At 39.2% G+C, this 18,088-nt stretch overlaps 1 protein-coding gene across 1 annotated transcript in view; it reads right to left on the bottom strand.

The window, feature by feature from the left end:
* Positions 1–14,202, bottom strand: part of IL6ST (interleukin 6 cytokine family signal transducer) — a 31,279-nt gene extending 17,077 nt beyond the window's left edge. The window contains exons 1-6 of the mRNA XM_058864877.1: positions 14,092–14,202; positions 7,028–7,108; positions 6,132–6,443; positions 4,183–4,315; positions 2,777–2,937; positions 2,302–2,453 (exon numbers count right to left, since the gene is read on the bottom strand). Of these exons, the coding sequence (XP_058720860.1) occupies positions 2,302–2,453; positions 2,777–2,937; positions 4,183–4,315; positions 6,132–6,443; positions 7,028–7,094 (825 nt within the window). The 5' untranslated portion in view covers positions 7,095–7,108; positions 14,092–14,202. The remainder of the gene's footprint in view (positions 1–2,301; positions 2,454–2,776; positions 2,938–4,182; positions 4,316–6,131; positions 6,444–7,027; positions 7,109–14,091) is intronic.
* Positions 14,203–18,088: the final 3,886 nt, after the last annotated feature.

Below are 18,088 nucleotides of genomic sequence, written 5' to 3'. Positions count from 1 at the left end.
ACACACCCCTAACACAAACAAGCTTTCCTTCCCTCTCATTTCCAAAAACTTCAGTTCTCAAACACTGGTAAAGGCTCAGAGTTGTGTCTTTTACCAGGTATAAGAACATATATACACTAGAACAGTTAGGCAGCTACCTCAGGACAGTATTTTTTAAAATTTTTTTATTTTTTTAAATTAGCATCTCTCTCCTTCCTTCCCACATAATTCTGCTGCTTACTGATCTGTAGTATCCTGCCTCAAAATTCAGAACCTTGCTATGTTACCTGCTTGATTATTGATTTCAAAATTATTGTTTACTGGAAGTTAAAGTCCAGGTTCATTGCTTCCACTGATCCAGAACAGCGCTTCTTGAGTGAAATTGAAAATAGTTTTAGAGTAGTTTATAGTTTCTTTAATAAATTATTTCCATAAGCTCTTTCATTTCTCTTAGGTGAGAGGCCAGAAATGTATTCTTAGTAGGTGTGTAAGGGAGCAAGGTAGAGGAGATAGTGGACACAAGTAGGTACACACACTGACTCCTGAGGTTATTCCATTTGCAACGAGGGGCTTTTTACAGTGAGAATCCCTTCAAGGAATGACTCCAGATTAAACACAAATGCAGGACACTTAAGAGGTTAATCCTGAGGGCAAAGAATTATCTAGTCAAATTCTACCACAGCTAAGCAAGTTCAGCTGATTTGAAAGTTACTATTTCATTTATTTTGTGCATATATTAAAAGGGCAAGAGAAGTTAGAAGAACTTGTCCTATTGTCCTACCAGGACAACATATGCACAGATCCTAGAGTTGCACACTAGACTGTGCAGGCCAGTGCTTTTTAAAATAGCAGTAGAGGTGACCTTAACTGTTCCTGCATCTAAAGCCACATTAGTCACAAGGAGCTGTGTTAAGCCACCTGCTCCAAAGAGAGTATTTTGGTAAAATCAGAAGCAGTCTTCCTTCCATGAACTCACAGAATTCAGAATACATTTGGGCCTCTGCTGAAGTACTGCTGCTCTGAGAGAAGGCTTAAACTATGGAAAAGACTGAGGGGCTATTAAAAATATGTCCACAAATTGATGTAAAGAAGAAAAACCCCACAGTTCTTGATGACAGCATCATACCACATTACAGGTAGGATTATTCCTTGCTCTTTTCCTGTTCTTCTCTGCCTCACACTTGAGGCACGTACACAGGGCAGCCAGATTGTACAGAATTACACAATCATCTAGGCTGGAAGAGACCATTGAATCTAATCATACACCTATCACTGCTAAATCCACTCCTGAACCACGTCCCTGAGTGCCACATCTAGACATTTTTGAAACACTTCCAGAGATGGTAACTCTACAGCTTCCCTGAGCTGATCCTTGACAATTCTTTCCATAAGAAATTCTTATATCCAATCTAAACTGTCCCTGGCACAGCTTGAGGCTATTTCCTCTCATCCTAATGCTTGTTATTTTGGAGAGCAGACTGACCATGACCTCACTACAACCTCCTTTCAGCCAGTTGTACAGTGACAATGTCACCTCTAACTGCTCTTTCCTCCAGGCTAGATAACCCCAGCTTCCTCAGCTGTTCCTCATAAGACTTGTGCTCCAGACTCTTCCACAGCTCTCTTGCCATTCTCTGGACATGCTCTGCTCAGCACCTCAGTGTCCTTCATGGAGTGAAGGGCCCAAAACCAGAATTCAAGGTGTGGCTTCACTAGTGACAAATACAGGTACACGGTCACTGCTTCTGCTGGCCACACTCCTGCTGAGCCAGGCCAGGATGCCATTGGCCTGTTTGGCCCCCTGGGCACAGCCTGGCTCATGTTCAGCTGCTGCCACCAGCACCCCCAGGTCCTTTTCCACTGGGCAGCGTTCCAGCCATTCTGTCCCAGCCTGTGGCCCTGCCTGAACCTACTGTAGCCCAACTGCAGGTAGAGTAAGTTCTAAAAAGCATCCTAGCATGAAACAGTATTTACCCCAGCTCTGAAAGACATTTAGATCACTCAATTTGCATATGGATGGAAAGATGAAAATTCATTAATGTTCTATTCACTGCATGTGCCAAATTAAACTTAAAATAAACATACTGCACTGTGACAGGGAGGACAGCAGAAAAGGCCACAAAGACATGGAAAGGTCACCATACTCAGACTGCACCAAAAAATAATACCTAGATCACAATCTCCATGAACAGGCCAGATAAAATTCCTTGAGTGGCCATAACAAAATGAAAGTGAATGCTCTGAACTGCAACAGAGGGAGTTCCAGTTTGACAGATGTCTGGATTATAGCAGAATCATGGCAAGAGGTATTAGTGGTATTACCTCCATCCAGTTTGTGTCACCAACTATCTTGTAGCGAATATTGAATTTCAGTGTCATCACAGCATCTGAAATCCAATTCTCCCAGGAAAGCTTCAGAACAGTAGGTAGTATTCCTGAGCTGACTGATACATTCTGTGGAGACAGTGGTTTAACTAGAAGAGAAGAAGTTAAAGTCAACTTCACAGCTGTTCTTTAACATGCCTTTAGAAGCTGGCTCACTGTGTTGCAGCACCTACTATTAAAGCCTTTCAGGACCTGAAACAGCAGCTACTTTATACTATCTTCTAAATCAGACTGCTCAACACAAACTTGCTATCGCTCACCACCCCTACCTTTGCCCAGCACAGTTCAAGCTCTAGTGAACAACATCTATGCAGTGGTAACTTTCATAGTGAAGAAATGTGAGCACACCAGTTAAGCAATACGCACAGCAGCAGTAGTAATATTGTTAAAGCTTTAAGGGGCATATAGTTACCAATGTCAATGGGATCAACAACAAGAGGATCAGATTCAGCCTTCCCAAGTGCATTTGTTGCTTCTACCCAAATCTCCGTGTTAACAAAGAACTGAATATCAGTAACAGTGCAAGAATTGTTTACATCTTTTGGTATACAATCAGGAAACATCTCTTCTGGCCTAAATAAAAGAGAAAGAAAAAACAAGATACAAAGCAGTAAGTTTGGTTTCCTTTAGAGAATATTTTGAAGTAGATCCGAGTGAGCAAACAGTTTATCGTGTATGTCTCCCCTCTGCCTTAACTTTGTAAGCAAAGGGAGGGGAAGAAAAAGTGGGAATGGCTTGTTCAGCCACAAAAGCATGACTGCTTTAAAACTGAAACCAAAACATAATCTCTTGACTTCCAGTCAAGTATTTTCAAAAGCACAAGCTAGAGCACTGTAATTAAATTTGTATAAAAACTTGACCTGGCTTAAAAAGAACAAGAACTGATACAACTAATCAGAAGCAACATGGTCAGTAACTAGAATGCATTAGAAAATATAGTCAGTGCTACCCACACACCTTTCAAGAGTACAATTAGAGGTGCAATACCTAATTTCTATTCACCATCTTCTTCTACACTAACACTAGATAGTTCCAGGGGTATCAGGAAATTTGCAAGGCATTAACATTTTTCATCTGCACAACCCTTCAACTACACCTGTTACCAAAACACTTCAGCAGAATGGCGTAGCTGGAAAGCTGTAGGCAATCACTCCTGTTTCTAGAGTAATGCAACAATCCTGTTCACTCCATTTTAAACTATGAGAGACCATCCAGAGAGTTTGGAAAGTAACTTAATTTGCTTTCACAGGAAAAATATTTCATTGAAGCTTTCATGTTAGGATTAACTCAGAACAGTGTTTGTACACAGTTCCTATGAACTGCAGATAGGTAATACCTTTACAAAATTCAGTCATTTCAGTAACTTCCCCACTTAGAATCACAGAATGGGTTTGGATTGAAATGGACTTTAAAAGTCATGTTGTCTGGTCCTCCTGCAATAAGCACGAACATCATCTGCATGTTTAGAATGGGATAGAAGTGTCAATCCAGAAAAGCATAGAAGCTTGGGTACAGCCCCCTATTATTAGACGTATTGTACTCAAGTAACACTAATCATGTATTTGAAGAATAGAAAAATATGGATTACTGTTACTCCAGAACAAGTTCAGCAACAAAATTTCAAATCTGACTTAGAATTACTTGAATGTTAACTTCTTTAACTCTTCCCTTCTCCCACCTACCAGACAGGCAGCAATGCTTCAGAAAACTGGACTTATGTTAAGAGCTCTTCCAAAGAATCATGAATTTCAAGGACTGTTGGTTTAGCATAAAAATAGTCTTCGGAATTATTTAGATATTTTATAGAGCACTACTTACCAGCTGTATCTCAACCTGAACTGAGTATCTAGGAATGTGTGCCTTCCAGGGTTCCAGGTACAAGTCATAACATATGTGAATCTTGATACCTGATGCACAATGCAACTTAAGTTTTTGGGCTTCTCTGGGGCCACTGTACAGAGAGAGTTAGCAATAATTAATCTAACATTTCAATCCAGTAAGAATCCTTTTAAAGTCCCACTAGAGCAATTTTGGTGAACATCAGAAGCATTTAATTAATTTTTTTCTAAAGGATATGGCAAAAAAGTGCTGGATACCATCCTGCAATCGAAGTCAAGAATCTTAAATAGCTCCTTTGACAAAGAGTAGGCTGTGTAAGGATTAAGCATCTGCTAGCAAGGAACAAAAAAGCTTTCTCATTCTGAGACAGAAAACCTTGTATTAAACATTTCTCATATAAATACATTTTAATTCACACAGAAGAAAAATAAATTAAAAACCAATACTGAATTGGCACATGTTGACTTTGCCAGTGACCTGAGCTCTGACGGCAATTTGATAATTCTGTTCTCTCCCAGCTGAGGTATGGATGAAGCTTTTGTTGCAAACCCATGCAAGAAAGGGATCTTCATCAATGCACTGTAGTGCGTAAGAAACTTCTTCAGAATGCAGCAAAACTATTTTCTTTCCCTCTTAAACTCAAACATATAACATACAAAGCATTTGCTCCTACCCCTATATTATCACTATTTACAACACTAAATAATGTACTTAGAGAATCTTACTTGCTTTCAAGCAGAGTGTTAGTTTCAATAGAATAACCTTATTGCTTTCTTCCTGAATAGCTGTATTCTTCTCAAATCTGTTGCTAGTCTCATTATTTAGTTTTTCTTTAATTGACAGTATCAAAATACAATAGCTTTAAATAAAAATGCATCTCAAGACTTATAACATGAATTAAAAATGCAGAATGTCATCTGTACTGTCATTACATTTATAATAGAGTAATTTATCTTTTCTCACCTTTCCATATATTTTACCTTTCAGAAATATTTTTTATTTTATCTTTTCTGGTACAACAATATTTATTCCTCAGAAGTTGAAACGGAAAACAATTTCCTGTGATAACATTTTGTAAGTCATATCAGAAACATGTAATTTTAAATTGTGAACCCAAGCTGGCCTTTTGCATGCAGACCATTCAGCAACTGCAGTTGGTCTCAATCACTAGGATTCACTTTTGCAATCACTAGGAGACAACATAATTCATCAGGCATATCATGCGATATTTAGGACACTACAACACTTGTCCCATTATCAGGACACCAAGTAATTAAGAAGTAGCATATTAAATTATTCATGTGACTTTCTCAAGACAGTCATGTCTAAAAACACTTGGTCTCCACCATGCTAGTGCTATCGTTCTAGAATAAATGAAATTTATTAGTAGTTAGAAGTATTTTCTAGGTATAGAGGTAAAGTAAAACAAATAGTATGTTCTATCTTTAAGGCAATTCAGGTTAGCTTTAGTGATACAGATGAACTAAATGTTTCTCAGCCCATTAAAGAGGAAAACATTTTCAAAGAGTTAGTATAATACCAGAACATGTCACCTAAAATCTACCTACCTCCAATTCTGACACAGAATCAAGAAGTAAGGAAAAGTTAATTTCCTGCTTTCTATTTCAGTTAAATCCATATCTTTATTCTGTAATTAAAATCTGCCATTTTTTGTTGTTCCATTTTTTTTCCTATTCCAACAGTGAAATACTCCAGAGTATTTCCTACTTTTTCGAAAACTTTATTCAGTGCATACTGAGCACCTGTGGTGGCACATAATTTGTCAATATTTTGACTCACTTATCCAGGAACTGAGGGAATAAAAATAAGTGCCTCAAGATATGCACACATTCTATTGTTTGCATTTTCCCATTTCTCAAAAACAATTTTCTTAAGACCAGAATAAAATGTTAAAAAATGGTACTCACAGCCTACTGTAACGGTAATTCCATAAATGTTCTGTTCAATCTGTCCATCTGCTAAAATGTTGCATGTCAGAGGAGTAGCTAGCGTAGAAGTGTCATTGAATGTGACACTGGAAACTGTTCTATTTATTTCACGATACTGTTCTTTAGGTACCAGTCTATTTTTAATCTTCCAGATAATCTGACTGGCATAGATATTGCCAAAGTCAAGACAACTCTCATTCAGAATGCATAATGCTGTGAAATTGGAACCAAGGGCCAGTACAGGTGACTCCGGAATGATGTGACCACATGACTGCACAAGTCCACCTGAAGCTAAAAAGAAAACAAATTTCACATTTATTAAGAGCTACAAAACATTCCCTAATCAATATTGCTACTACATCACTAGTGCAATGTTAAAAACACTACATGTATCTAATCAGCAAGTTAATAATGTCATCATGTGACAATTACAAAACTGAAACACATTGGTAGACTACCAAGACACTAAGAAGATTTAAGGGCAAAAACCAGTGTAGCATTCTCTAGGCTTTGCTATTACAGAAGCATTTTGCCAACCTAGGAAAGCTCTACTAACAAGCACAGGCACTTAAAAAGAGAACAGTAGGAAGTCAAGGGCTGAGCGTTTGTATCTTTTGAAGGAGGAAGTAATTACACTTGAAGTTACTATTTTGATTAAAAAGTATTTTCTGTTAAGAAGTAACCATAGGAAAATCGAGGTAAGTGTGCACCTCTGTTGTGGTGAACCAGTGTTAGAAGATTAAGTGCCTTTATCCTAACACACCTTGCCTTCTGACCCCATCCAACAAGTATCATGACAAAAAGAAAGCTGGTGCTTCAAACATCCAATGTAACTAGTTCTATATTCTCCTGTATTTGAGACACAGAACCCTTACCATCAGGAGAACAAATATTCAACACCAGATAGAAGCCACAGGCCACCCAGTTCCACCTAGAAAACATGCTGCACAGGATTTCTGTAACAAGAGAAAGAATTTAAATTATTACTCTTTACTTTAGATCGATGTCATAATCAGATTTGTAGTTGCTCTAAGATAATTTCTCACATATACACATTTATTTTCCTTTGTAGCATTTGTATCTTCTCTCATTAGAATGGGCATATTGCTTCCATTTTCCTCACTGCTAAAACAAAATCCAATGTTTACTTAAAAAAGAGTGTTTAAAGCTGCTTTAATTGCAAGTTTAAGAAATTTATCAGCTTCAGGTTTTCACACTGTATACAAAAACAAACTTCACTGGTAAGTCTGGGAGATTCAGTTAGAATACAGGGTATAATACTGTGGTTCAGATTTTAAAAGATAATCCCCTATGAACTTGATTATGGTTATCACACTTACCTAACTTTCAAGGGCACTGATACAAAAGCTTCAGACAAGGTTCAGAACAACTGACCACAAAACCATGTGTCTCACTCACAAGAGAGATTTAAAATACATTCAGGAGTTACAAAGCACAGTGCTTCCATATCAAGAACTGTTGTCTGCTATAGAACAAGCACAAACTAATTCTTCAAAATGTTACAAGGGAGCTTGCAAAAGCTGGAGCACATTTTATAACACCATATTTATTTCTGTATTGCAACAGAGCCTACTCTGTTCTCAAGTTTTGACATTTCTAGAAGACACCCTGGAGAAAATAAAGTATTCACACAGCTTCCACGCTGTTGTTCTGAAGACAGTAAATCTATTCTGATTTTCTCAACCTACAGTTTTAAAGCAGTCCTAAACTACTAAAACCAAGTGACCTTTATGTACTAAGCATAGGAGCTATATTATTTTTAGCTACATTTAGGCATCTTTACAGGAACAGGTAGATTGGCTTAGTAAAATAAGGCATTTAGTTCACAAACTGATTTCTAGAAACAGACTTCCTACTATCCTTACACCTAGAAACTAAACACATGTTCTCTAGGTTTACTAAGATTTGAGATGAGATGGCTTGCAGTAACACTGTTTCTGAAGTCTTATCTTCCACTAACCTGACAAACTTCTTTGGGAACTAGTATTCTGAGCTTTACCCCATAAAAGGAAACCCACTTAAAGTTTTAAGGAAATTCCACAGTATTCCCTAGACAGGAAAATTATTAAGCTACACTTACCATTATCAGAAGAAGAAGCAGCTGCAACTTATGACAGTAAACACAACTTTGCTTTGATTGCATGTAATTTACTTTATAATAGTAACAGAAGGACACAAAGCATTTCACATAGATAAGTAAAACTAGACACACATTTAAGCATAGATCACTATCAAGCCAGAACCTCATTCTTTACACATCAACACAACTAATCCATTTTTTCTTTGCAAATCAAGATAAACAGTGTAAAGAAAAATCTCTATTCACAGGAACAACTATATGAAAACAGATCTCAATAATTTATAGCAGTCTTCATAGTGTTTGTCAACCCAGGTATCTTTCAGTTAGAACTAAAATAAAAATGTACCAGAATCATCCAGCAGTATTTTTGTTTGTTTCTATACTTGTGAGTTCATTACTCAAAGATCACCAAAATTTCCAATATAGAAACTTTATAGTAGGAACACTGCTTTGAATAAACTTGACAAATATGTTAACAAGCATTTGTTTGTCACTAAAGTTTGTTGGTTTGTTGTTTGACTAAATAACAAGTAATTTGTAGCTATATGGCATTGAGAACCAAAAAGTTACTATTTTTTTCTATGTTCTACTTAAAAACTCTCAACTGGCTGGATATAAGAACCACTATACTTCTTTAAATGCAATGTGTATTTGGATTTTTATTAGAAGGGTACAGTAAAATAACTGTATCAATTGATTCTTGCCTATTTTGTAAGTGTCCACTATCTCAAAAATAAGATGTCTACCCACACATGAATTTCTAAATTTTAAAAAAATCTTAACTAGTTTAACAAATTTTTATAAATTTGCATGGTGAATACAACCAAACTCTAAAGAGTATCCTCTTTTAGTTTAAATAACTAAATAAAACCATGAAACATACTTTAAAACACAAAACATACTTAAATGATTTGACTTACGCTAACACTTACCAGAATACTGTTCGTTAACCAAACCTTATTGTGCCCTACTATGGATAGCCTTTAGTATCTATTATTTCAAAAAAGACCCATTTAAATTATTTAATCAGAATAATTTAAGTTGCAGAAGATCTGAAATTCATCAGAAGCCTGAGGGCAACTGCAAGCTGGGTGGAAAGATGCAGGAGCTCTGCTTCACAGCTAATTGACAAAAGCTGCAAAACAACAGCAGAAACAACTTTCACACTGAAGGGGAAAGAATAAAACAGATGTAAAAATAAAGTTTCAAAAATTTTGTTTCATTTCTCTCCCATTTGCTCTCATGATTCATGCTACCTTAGAATAACAGCAGGGTCACCTGAACTATTACATCATTACAAAGCTACTGGTTTTCTTTTGCATCATTAAAGTCAAACAATATTTCCACAAAATTATTCACTAATTTTCTCACCAGCAGTTATTAAGTATGGCTCAGGTTATTAAAAATATACTGAAAAGCAACTGAAAGAGTAAATAAATAAAAAGCAACAACCAACATAATAAGTAAACAATAATATATAATTATCACACATTTTGTCCTAAAGTATGATTTTTTTCACCAGAAATGAAAATTAAATTACTATCTTTTTGTATAAATGCCATTTCTATATTAAACTGTTTTCCAGACTTGAAAAACAACATTTCAGTTGTTCCAAGCAAATTCATTCACACATAGGAGATGGAAGTTCTCTTCTACTACTTTGTAGCTCTCTACTACTTTTCACTTTGGAAAGTTCAACAATTGTATTGAGTGAGCAAATCGCACTACTCTATTCCACCGCAGTCAGCTCCTGAAAGGCAAGGGAACAGAGCTTCATGCTCCATCACCTGCAAAGGAAAGTTAAGTAGAAAGCCTGCCCACCTACACTATGGGAACCAAGCAGCTGAAACCATAATGTCAAAGCCATGCCATAATTCAGCATATACCTGCTTTTAAGCTGTTGTGATGTATTTTACTTACCCCCACCCCCTGCTGATCAATGTAGTCTGAAGAAGACTGAAGCTAAACACCTCCAAACCCACAAAGAGGATATTACAATCCCTTCAAATGTGTGCTATTTGAAAAAACATTAGTGTCTCTGGCTTTTTACAAGACTGGTTCTTAACTGAAATTTATTTCCAGGGGAAAGATCCAGAGTTATAAATAGACACTTCCATCAATCTTGCCTATATGAAAGCCATAAAATAAATGTAAAAACAAAATGAATGGTGGGACTTAAAACTAACAAAACAAGCATATCAGAATGAGGAAGATACTCCTATGCAAACTGCTGTTTTCTTATCTGAGTGTGTAAAAATGCTCAGGCAAAAACAGTGCAGAAACCCTGCATATAAGCTACATCAAACTTAAAAGACAGTGCCATCATTCAACAGTAATGCTAAACACTAATTGTTCATCATTAATGATTTTAAGTCAGACTAAGCTGTTAGTCTAGACAACAGAAAACTCAGTTTCTTTCAGTCACTATGCACGGCTCACCCAAGTGACTGGTACAGTGTTTATATATCTAAGATGAAAGCTGAACATGATGCTGAATGAACACTGAGACAGCTAGTCAGCTCAGATTCTTTTATGAAAAAAAAACAAACCAAAAACAAATAGCCAAATCAACACTTTTTATCTACACTATGCAGTTATTGTGGATCACTAAGTGAAGGGAGTCAGAGAAAGAAACTGACTTTAGAAGTTTGCCAGATTATTCTCATGGTTTAGTGGCAAAAGATCAAAATAGATGAAAATACTACTGAATAAAACCAACACGGTCAATTTAGGATGCTGCTGGTGACAGTCCTTAACTTACAGAAAATAAATTACCTCGAAGAGGAAAAAAACTCTAAAATAATTTCTGTAAAGACAGACTTCTAAAACTCATATGCCATGAGATCACCCCATTTAATCTCCAAATCAGATGGGACTTCTATTATTCTTCATATCCTGCAGCCATTTTGAAAAGAATGCACTAAGACACACTTTATGCTTGATCCGTAAATTGATGCTTCATGCAGTGTCTATGAAAAGCTATTAACAACCCTTAAATAAAAACCTTATATGGACAAAGTAGCAAAAGTGTTAAGACAAACCTGTGACTAACCATTTGTGAAGTAGTATCAGCCTTTCATGCAAAACAGGTATCACTACTTATTTTGAGCAAGAAAGAAATCTTAAAAATTAATCAAATTTCATATGTCACAAGATCTGCCCCAAAATGAACACAGGGATACATCATTGTAAAATGACACATACAACAAATCTCTCAATTTCAGAGAAGCGGCAATTCCTGTCCAAGTGACCTACAAATCACAATGTCAGTTTATGAAACTACAGCTACAATAACATGCACTTGCCAGCAAAGCTGGCTTGGAAGTCAGGAAGTATAGATAACACCACAACCACCACAGGAAGATGTTCAGTCTATTAAGGCTCATCATCACATCGATCACAAGAGACCAAAGGTTGCAAGAAAATGCATTTCCAGAAATTCCTCCAAAAAAAATGAAGACCTATGTTTACAGCTTCAAGAGCTAATCTGTCACTAGGAATCCACATAGCTCAGGCAGACAGAACCAGGGATGCTTCACAAAGCAGCTGCTGCTTGAGGTTTTATAACAAGCCAGACTGTACCTAAAGCCATCTAAAAGCTGTAACTGTTCTCAAGGAATTTTGATTACTCAAACACTAACTGCTTTCTAATTAAGTGTGTTCCATTTGCAAGCTTCCTTCCTTCCTCCAAGCTTACTTCCTTCTTGGAAATATTTGTCTTTATGTCAAAAAACACCAGACACCTCTAAGAGAAGCACTTGAAAATTTTACATAATGTTATATGAACAGAATATTCTAAAATACATTTTTGTATTCAAAACGTCTACATGCAATGACATTTCTGTCCCTTTCACCATCTAAACAGGCGATTTCTCCATATTACTTACTCCTCTGCCTCTAGAAGGAGGCTTGTCCCTGGAGTTTTAGTAGAGCCCTCAGAACAAAAAATAAACAGAGAAAAAAAGAAAACCAAAAAAGGTACAGTTTTTTGTACCTGAAATACCTAATTAGAGGTACCAAATATTTGCTTGCAATAATTGAGTTCCTTCTGGTACCTTCTTAAAATGGTAAATTAACTTCTATGAAATACTTCAGTTTTTTTTTCACAGCGAGCAAGTAGTTTTAGCCTAAAAATCAGATTAATTTATACAAAGCGATGTCTTAGCATTCTGTGTTCTCATTTTAAAATCAAACCTTCCAGACTGACCACAATCAGTGCTGCTTCTCTAATCTAGACAGTTCTTGCTAGTACAAGAAAAATTGATAAAAAATGGTCAAAAAGTTTATTTGATTTCACATAATCATGCTAGTGCTAATCCTCCAGACAAGCAGCATGGGAACAGAATCTCCATTTGATATACTCACTTACAGATGTGCATCTATCTTTCTCATCAGCCAAAAATATTTATCTATTGACTTTACTTGAAGCACCACATTTTCACACATATAAACAACATCCAAATAATTACTTTGAATGCTCAACTTCTAGGAAGTAATCTCAAATTCTCATCATAAACACTTACATTCTTATTGTGCTACAACAACACATAGATAAAAAAAAAAATCTCTGTTCAGAAGTTACATGCTTTGAACAGTGTATTTTACGTAATTATGCCTCTGAAAGTAACAGCAGATAGGAAGCATAAATGTTATATCTTTATAGAAAAGATGGTGAAAGAAAAAAGACATTAGCTCCCAATAACATCCAAGCTCTTCAGGTTGTGGATTTCCCCCTCTACCCCTATGTGAGAGGGGATCAGTAATGACAGAACTATAATACCACACAGTTCTACTACCTGGTAGCAGAACTACAGCTATGTGTAGAACTGTGCCTTTGGAATGCCTCAGCAGTAACAAGCAGCCACCAGCTGGCAAACCCCTAGTCAGCCTAAAACAAGCATAAAAACTGAGACTGGGAATTATTCCCCTCAATCCTGCCAACACACTTGGCAGACTGCTTTCCTTTGTGCCTCAGTTTCATCATCTGAGAGATGAAAATAATGATGCCGATTTTTTTTTTTTTTTTAGAGAAAGCATTAGAGCCCCACTACAGGGTTGATTGGAGCTCAGAACCACATGGGAAGTAAGCAGACAGCCACTGTACCCGCTCCTCCCTAATTCCTCAGGGAATCCCCTCCAGTGCTTGGACCAGCAATAAGACGAAGTGTGCCTATCTTTCAGGGCAGCAGTTTTCTACCATCTACAGGCAACAACAGCAGACTACTTATGGCGACGGCAACAAAACGCAAATCTCTTCATCAAGGAAATGCCTGTCGGTGGCATAGCCACGCTTATCTGATAGTCGAAAAAGCCGAAACACGCGAGTCCCGCGAGGGTCGCGACACCTTTGCCAACTCAGACGGCCAGCACTAACCACCACCGCTCTGGGGAAGAGAGCAGATAACCTTCAGCCCGACCCTGCGCCACGCCGGGCCAGGGCTGCGGATGGGGCACGCTGGAGCAGCGCCGCGAAGGGCTCGGCGCCTCCAGGCCCACAGCGAGCGGCGCCGGGCGAGGCCTTGCTGCGCTCTGAGCGTCACCGCCGGGCAGCCCCGCCGAAGCCGACGCGGAGAGGCTGGACAAGACGAGACACCGCCGCGGGGCACGGCTGGCGATCGGCCCGGGAACCGAGTGGCGCAAGGCTGTCCACCCGCCCGCCCCGGCCCGTCTCCCGGTCAGCCCTGAATGAACGCCCCGGTGCCCCCGCCCGCGGCGCACGGCCCAGAGGGAAAGGATAGCCCAGCACAGCCCCCGCCGGCGGACGCCCCTCAGGGAGGGGGCACTGGGAACGTGGAGGGGAGTCCCGCACAAAGCCGCCCAACCTAGCTCAGCCCTTACCTGGCACCGCCGCCTACGCTGAGCGGCCGCTGCCCCTAAATAGCGGCACAGCCGCCTCGCGCCATCGCGCCGCCGTCCCGCACGCGCGGCCCCGCGCCCGGTCACACTCCCGCCCCGCCCCAGCCTCCGCACGCCCTTCCCTCCTCCTCCACCCACGCCACCATTGGCCTGCGGGAGCCGTGACGTCACCGTGCGGGGCGGGGCTGAAGTGAGGGGCGGGGCTTCCCGTAACGCGGCGGCTGGTGCCAGGATCCCGGCGGCGCGGGGGGCGCGCGCGGGGGGCGGGAGCGGCGGCGGGGGCTCTGAGGGAGGCGGTGCCCCACCTCGCATCGCTCCATCCCGTCCGTCTGCCGTGCCCGACGCCCCCCGCAGGGGTCTCCCGTCAAAGTGTGTACTCGCTCTGGGCGGCAGCCGCGGGACGCCGGCTGAGGACAGCCGGACCCTCCCCGGGCCGCCGCCGGCCAGGCCTCTGGAAGTTTCTCCTGGCCCTTGACCGGCCGGGCCTGCGCTAGCGGCGCGGCGGGGGTGTTGTCCTGAGCAGGCCCGAGGAGCCAGCGATCTTCCCGGCGTTTCGCAAGACTCCCTTGGGAGTACGGGCGGCTGGAGAATGCTCTTGTCAACAGCTGCGGTGTGAGCAAAGCGCTGCGATCCGGAGCAGTCTCGGTGTTTCAGTCTCTGAAAATCGGTCAGGATTCCAGTCCCTGAAAAAGGTGTTTGTGGAAGGCTAGGTCGCTTAAGGAATGGTCCATAACATAGATCGTGAATATGATCATAACCCACCTAATTCTTGGACGTTTTTTCATTCAGTTCATTTCATAACTTTGAAAAATTACTTCAGTAAATCAGACAGAATCATGTGCTCTAAGATGCTTTTTTCATTCCACATTTTTTTTTTTCCAGTTAGTGAGTAAGAAAGAACGCATTTCAGTTCCACACTGCAAATTCATTGCTGAGAGTGTCAAAGAAGGCTGTTGCTAGTGAGTGAGGAAAGTACCAGACATCACTTATGCATGCCCGAGTTTATTCCTCCCGTATGCTTTAGGATTCTTTAGTTCTTAAATTTCATTTAGGCTCAAGTAGGCTATGAAGTATATTACACTTCTAGTTACATCTGTAAACGACTGGGCAGACTGGCTAGATAAAAAAGATAAAAAGATAAGATGATAAAAAGATATGACATCTAGTTCAGTACCTTATTTCAGGCACTGGCATGAGCTGCTAATAAGACAAAATCTGGAACTTTGGAAAAAAAAAGTGGAACATAGAATGTTTATCATGGATTTAGTACCAGTCTCTGATTGTGCTTGGTGTACTGTCTCAGGTGGTGTAATATCCAGCAAAAATGTTGTTGCTAATTCTGAAAATATTGTATTTTTTCTATGCAACAGAGTAAAGCTGGTTGGGCACTTTAAAATAGTATTTTTTTTTTTTTTCTCAGCTTTCCTAAAAACAAAATTGTCTGTACATACAAAATTTGTGATAGGTATTTATCTAGGCTGCACATTAAATGTATTACTTTATGTCCCTGCTTGCAGCTGATGCTCTCTAGTAACCTTAGATACTGTAGATACTGCTGTTTTCTCCCAGTGGTGATTTTTGCACTCAATAGACTCAATCCTTTCCATATTCTCCTACAGGATTTTTGGTGTTCAAACCCTTCTTAAGGTATCAGGACAAATGACATCTGGGCAGTAAGTTTCACAGTTTTTTCAATATGATAAAAGCATTACAGTTGGTCACTTTTGCTTTCTCACCAGATAATGGTAAGTATGTTTGTGTTTACATTGATTCTGCATTACAGTTTGAGACTGTACAAGTACAATTTGATTGTATAATTGGTAGACTTCAGTGTGTATGGATATGCCTGCTTCAGCATCCTCAAAAAATTGGTGTTTGGCAACAAAACTTTAAGTGGAACCAGGCTCTAACTAGAAGGACTGAAAAAATTAATATTTTTTCTCTTGTTCTGTCATGTCTTCTGTCTCTTGTAACATCACTTGAGTTCTGCTGCTAAATAGACATTCCAGAAGTAGACTCTCCACTCTACTCTCTCCCCCAGCCAACAGAAAGCCTCTTATGACATTCTTATTCTGAAATCCTATAGCCTGAAGCGATTCCTGGTATATTGCCAGAACTTGTAGAACAACCTCCCACTTGCCTTCAAAACCAGTCCTGTGACTGGCTTCACTTACACATGACATGCATTGTAACTCTTCAAATAAGCAAGAGATTGTGCATTTCACAAACTATTTATGGATTCAGTGTAAAAGTATGTACACATATCAGAAGTTGTGTAGAAAAATAAAATAATTTGTTTGCAACTGGACTTAATTTTTCTGTATTGGCACAAAGTACCATTTATTCATTAACAATTTAGTTGCCAAAAAACTGATTGTTCTTAGATGCCAGCCATTTCTGGTGCAAGCAGATAAAAAGTTAATAGCATTACAACTGCCACTGGATAGAATCAGGACATTTGGGATCCCTGGTAAAGAAGAGAATTAAGCTGTTCAAGCATGTTGTGAATTGGCTTTTCTGCACATGGATGATTTCCTGGAAAGACTCCTTAGTTTTATTTACTACTTCATAGTCTTCCCTACTGAGACATGTTATATGGCTTTATACTGTATGTGCACTATAGTACTGGTATATAGGTAATATAAACACCAGTTATATAAACTTTCAAATACTGAGATAAGTGAAGAATTCTGACCACATTTTATAAATGTTCCTGCTAGCTAGCATTTTAATCTGCACATTGAATAAAGCATTATATGAAATGTTTATTTTATATATTTAATTACATGTTTGGTTATATATTCCTTAAATATATGAGGCAAGAATAAAAGAAAGCTAGTTGTCAGGAATTGGAGTGTCTTTTATATAAATTACCCTCTGCTTATTTACACTGCAATTTATATTCCGACACAATGCTCACATCAGGGCTATATAAAATATTTCCAGACTCCTGTGATACACGGTTAGGATAACAGTCAGTGAAGCATGCCTTCACATCCTCTGCTTTCTCAGTCCCAGAAAGAAGGAGGTACCCTGGAAGTGTAGAGATGGGCACTGACACCTGAAAAACATGGAGCTGTTGGCAAAGGTTGATAGCTGTTCAACTGTGGCAGTGGAGATGTTTTTGGAGAAGCTATTAGATTGCTGAGAAACAAACTTGTACCACTCTATGGATATTTTCAGCAGTTTTGTAACAAGTTGTGAAGATTTGCAGTATGTGCAGAATTCACTGAATCTTACAATAGGTGAGCCACAGAGAGGAAAAATCTTTGAAGAATGTATTATTACCTTGGTATAAGGACATGGAGCATCCTATAGATTCATCAGGGTTGTGAAAAGATTCCTCACTCTGACTACATGTGGGTTTTTTATAATGTGTCGCTCTCAGAATAGGGATGTTGGGGACAATTCTCATAGTAAGGGAGAAGCTGAGCAACAACACCCTTTAGTGGCAGTGTTCTGACCCATGCCAAGATATTTTCTGTCAGATGGGTGAATCACTATATAGAGCTATTTGCCTGGAGGTTCAGTGATTGATCCAAGCCTCTTGCCAAAGTGATGATGTTGTCGCAGCCTTGTATCTCTTCTGAGCTTAGGTTTAGGATCTCCAATGTCTGACATTCTTTAACATGAAGAAGAGACACTTTATTTTTTCCCCCTTTGGCCTGAGTGGTCAGAGCAGTAGCAGACTTTTGTATTGAAGCCACAGTCTTACAGGTCATAAAGTCGTGGTGAAGTCCTCTGAAGAGGTAGGGAGGAGACAGCAGCAAGGGAAAAAAATGGCTGATGTAATTGTTGGAAATGATTCAGTGACAGTTGCAACACTTCACAGCCTTTTAACTTACCAAACAGAGTAGCTCAGTGGCAACAAAAAAATGGACTTGGTAATTCATTGCTTCCTCTTGAGAGAGATGGGAGCATATTGCTTTTTTTTGAGAGCAGGTAGGTGTTTGCAATTTGTGTGACAAATGAGTAAAGT

This window comes from Poecile atricapillus, chromosome Z, assembly GCF_030490865.1.
Source record: "Poecile atricapillus isolate bPoeAtr1 chromosome Z, bPoeAtr1.hap1, whole genome shotgun sequence".
Taxonomy (NCBI): Eukaryota; Metazoa; Chordata; class Aves; order Passeriformes; family Paridae; genus Poecile; species Poecile atricapillus.
The sequence above is the reverse complement of the archived record's forward strand: the minus strand, read 5'-3'. Positions and strand labels throughout refer to the sequence as shown.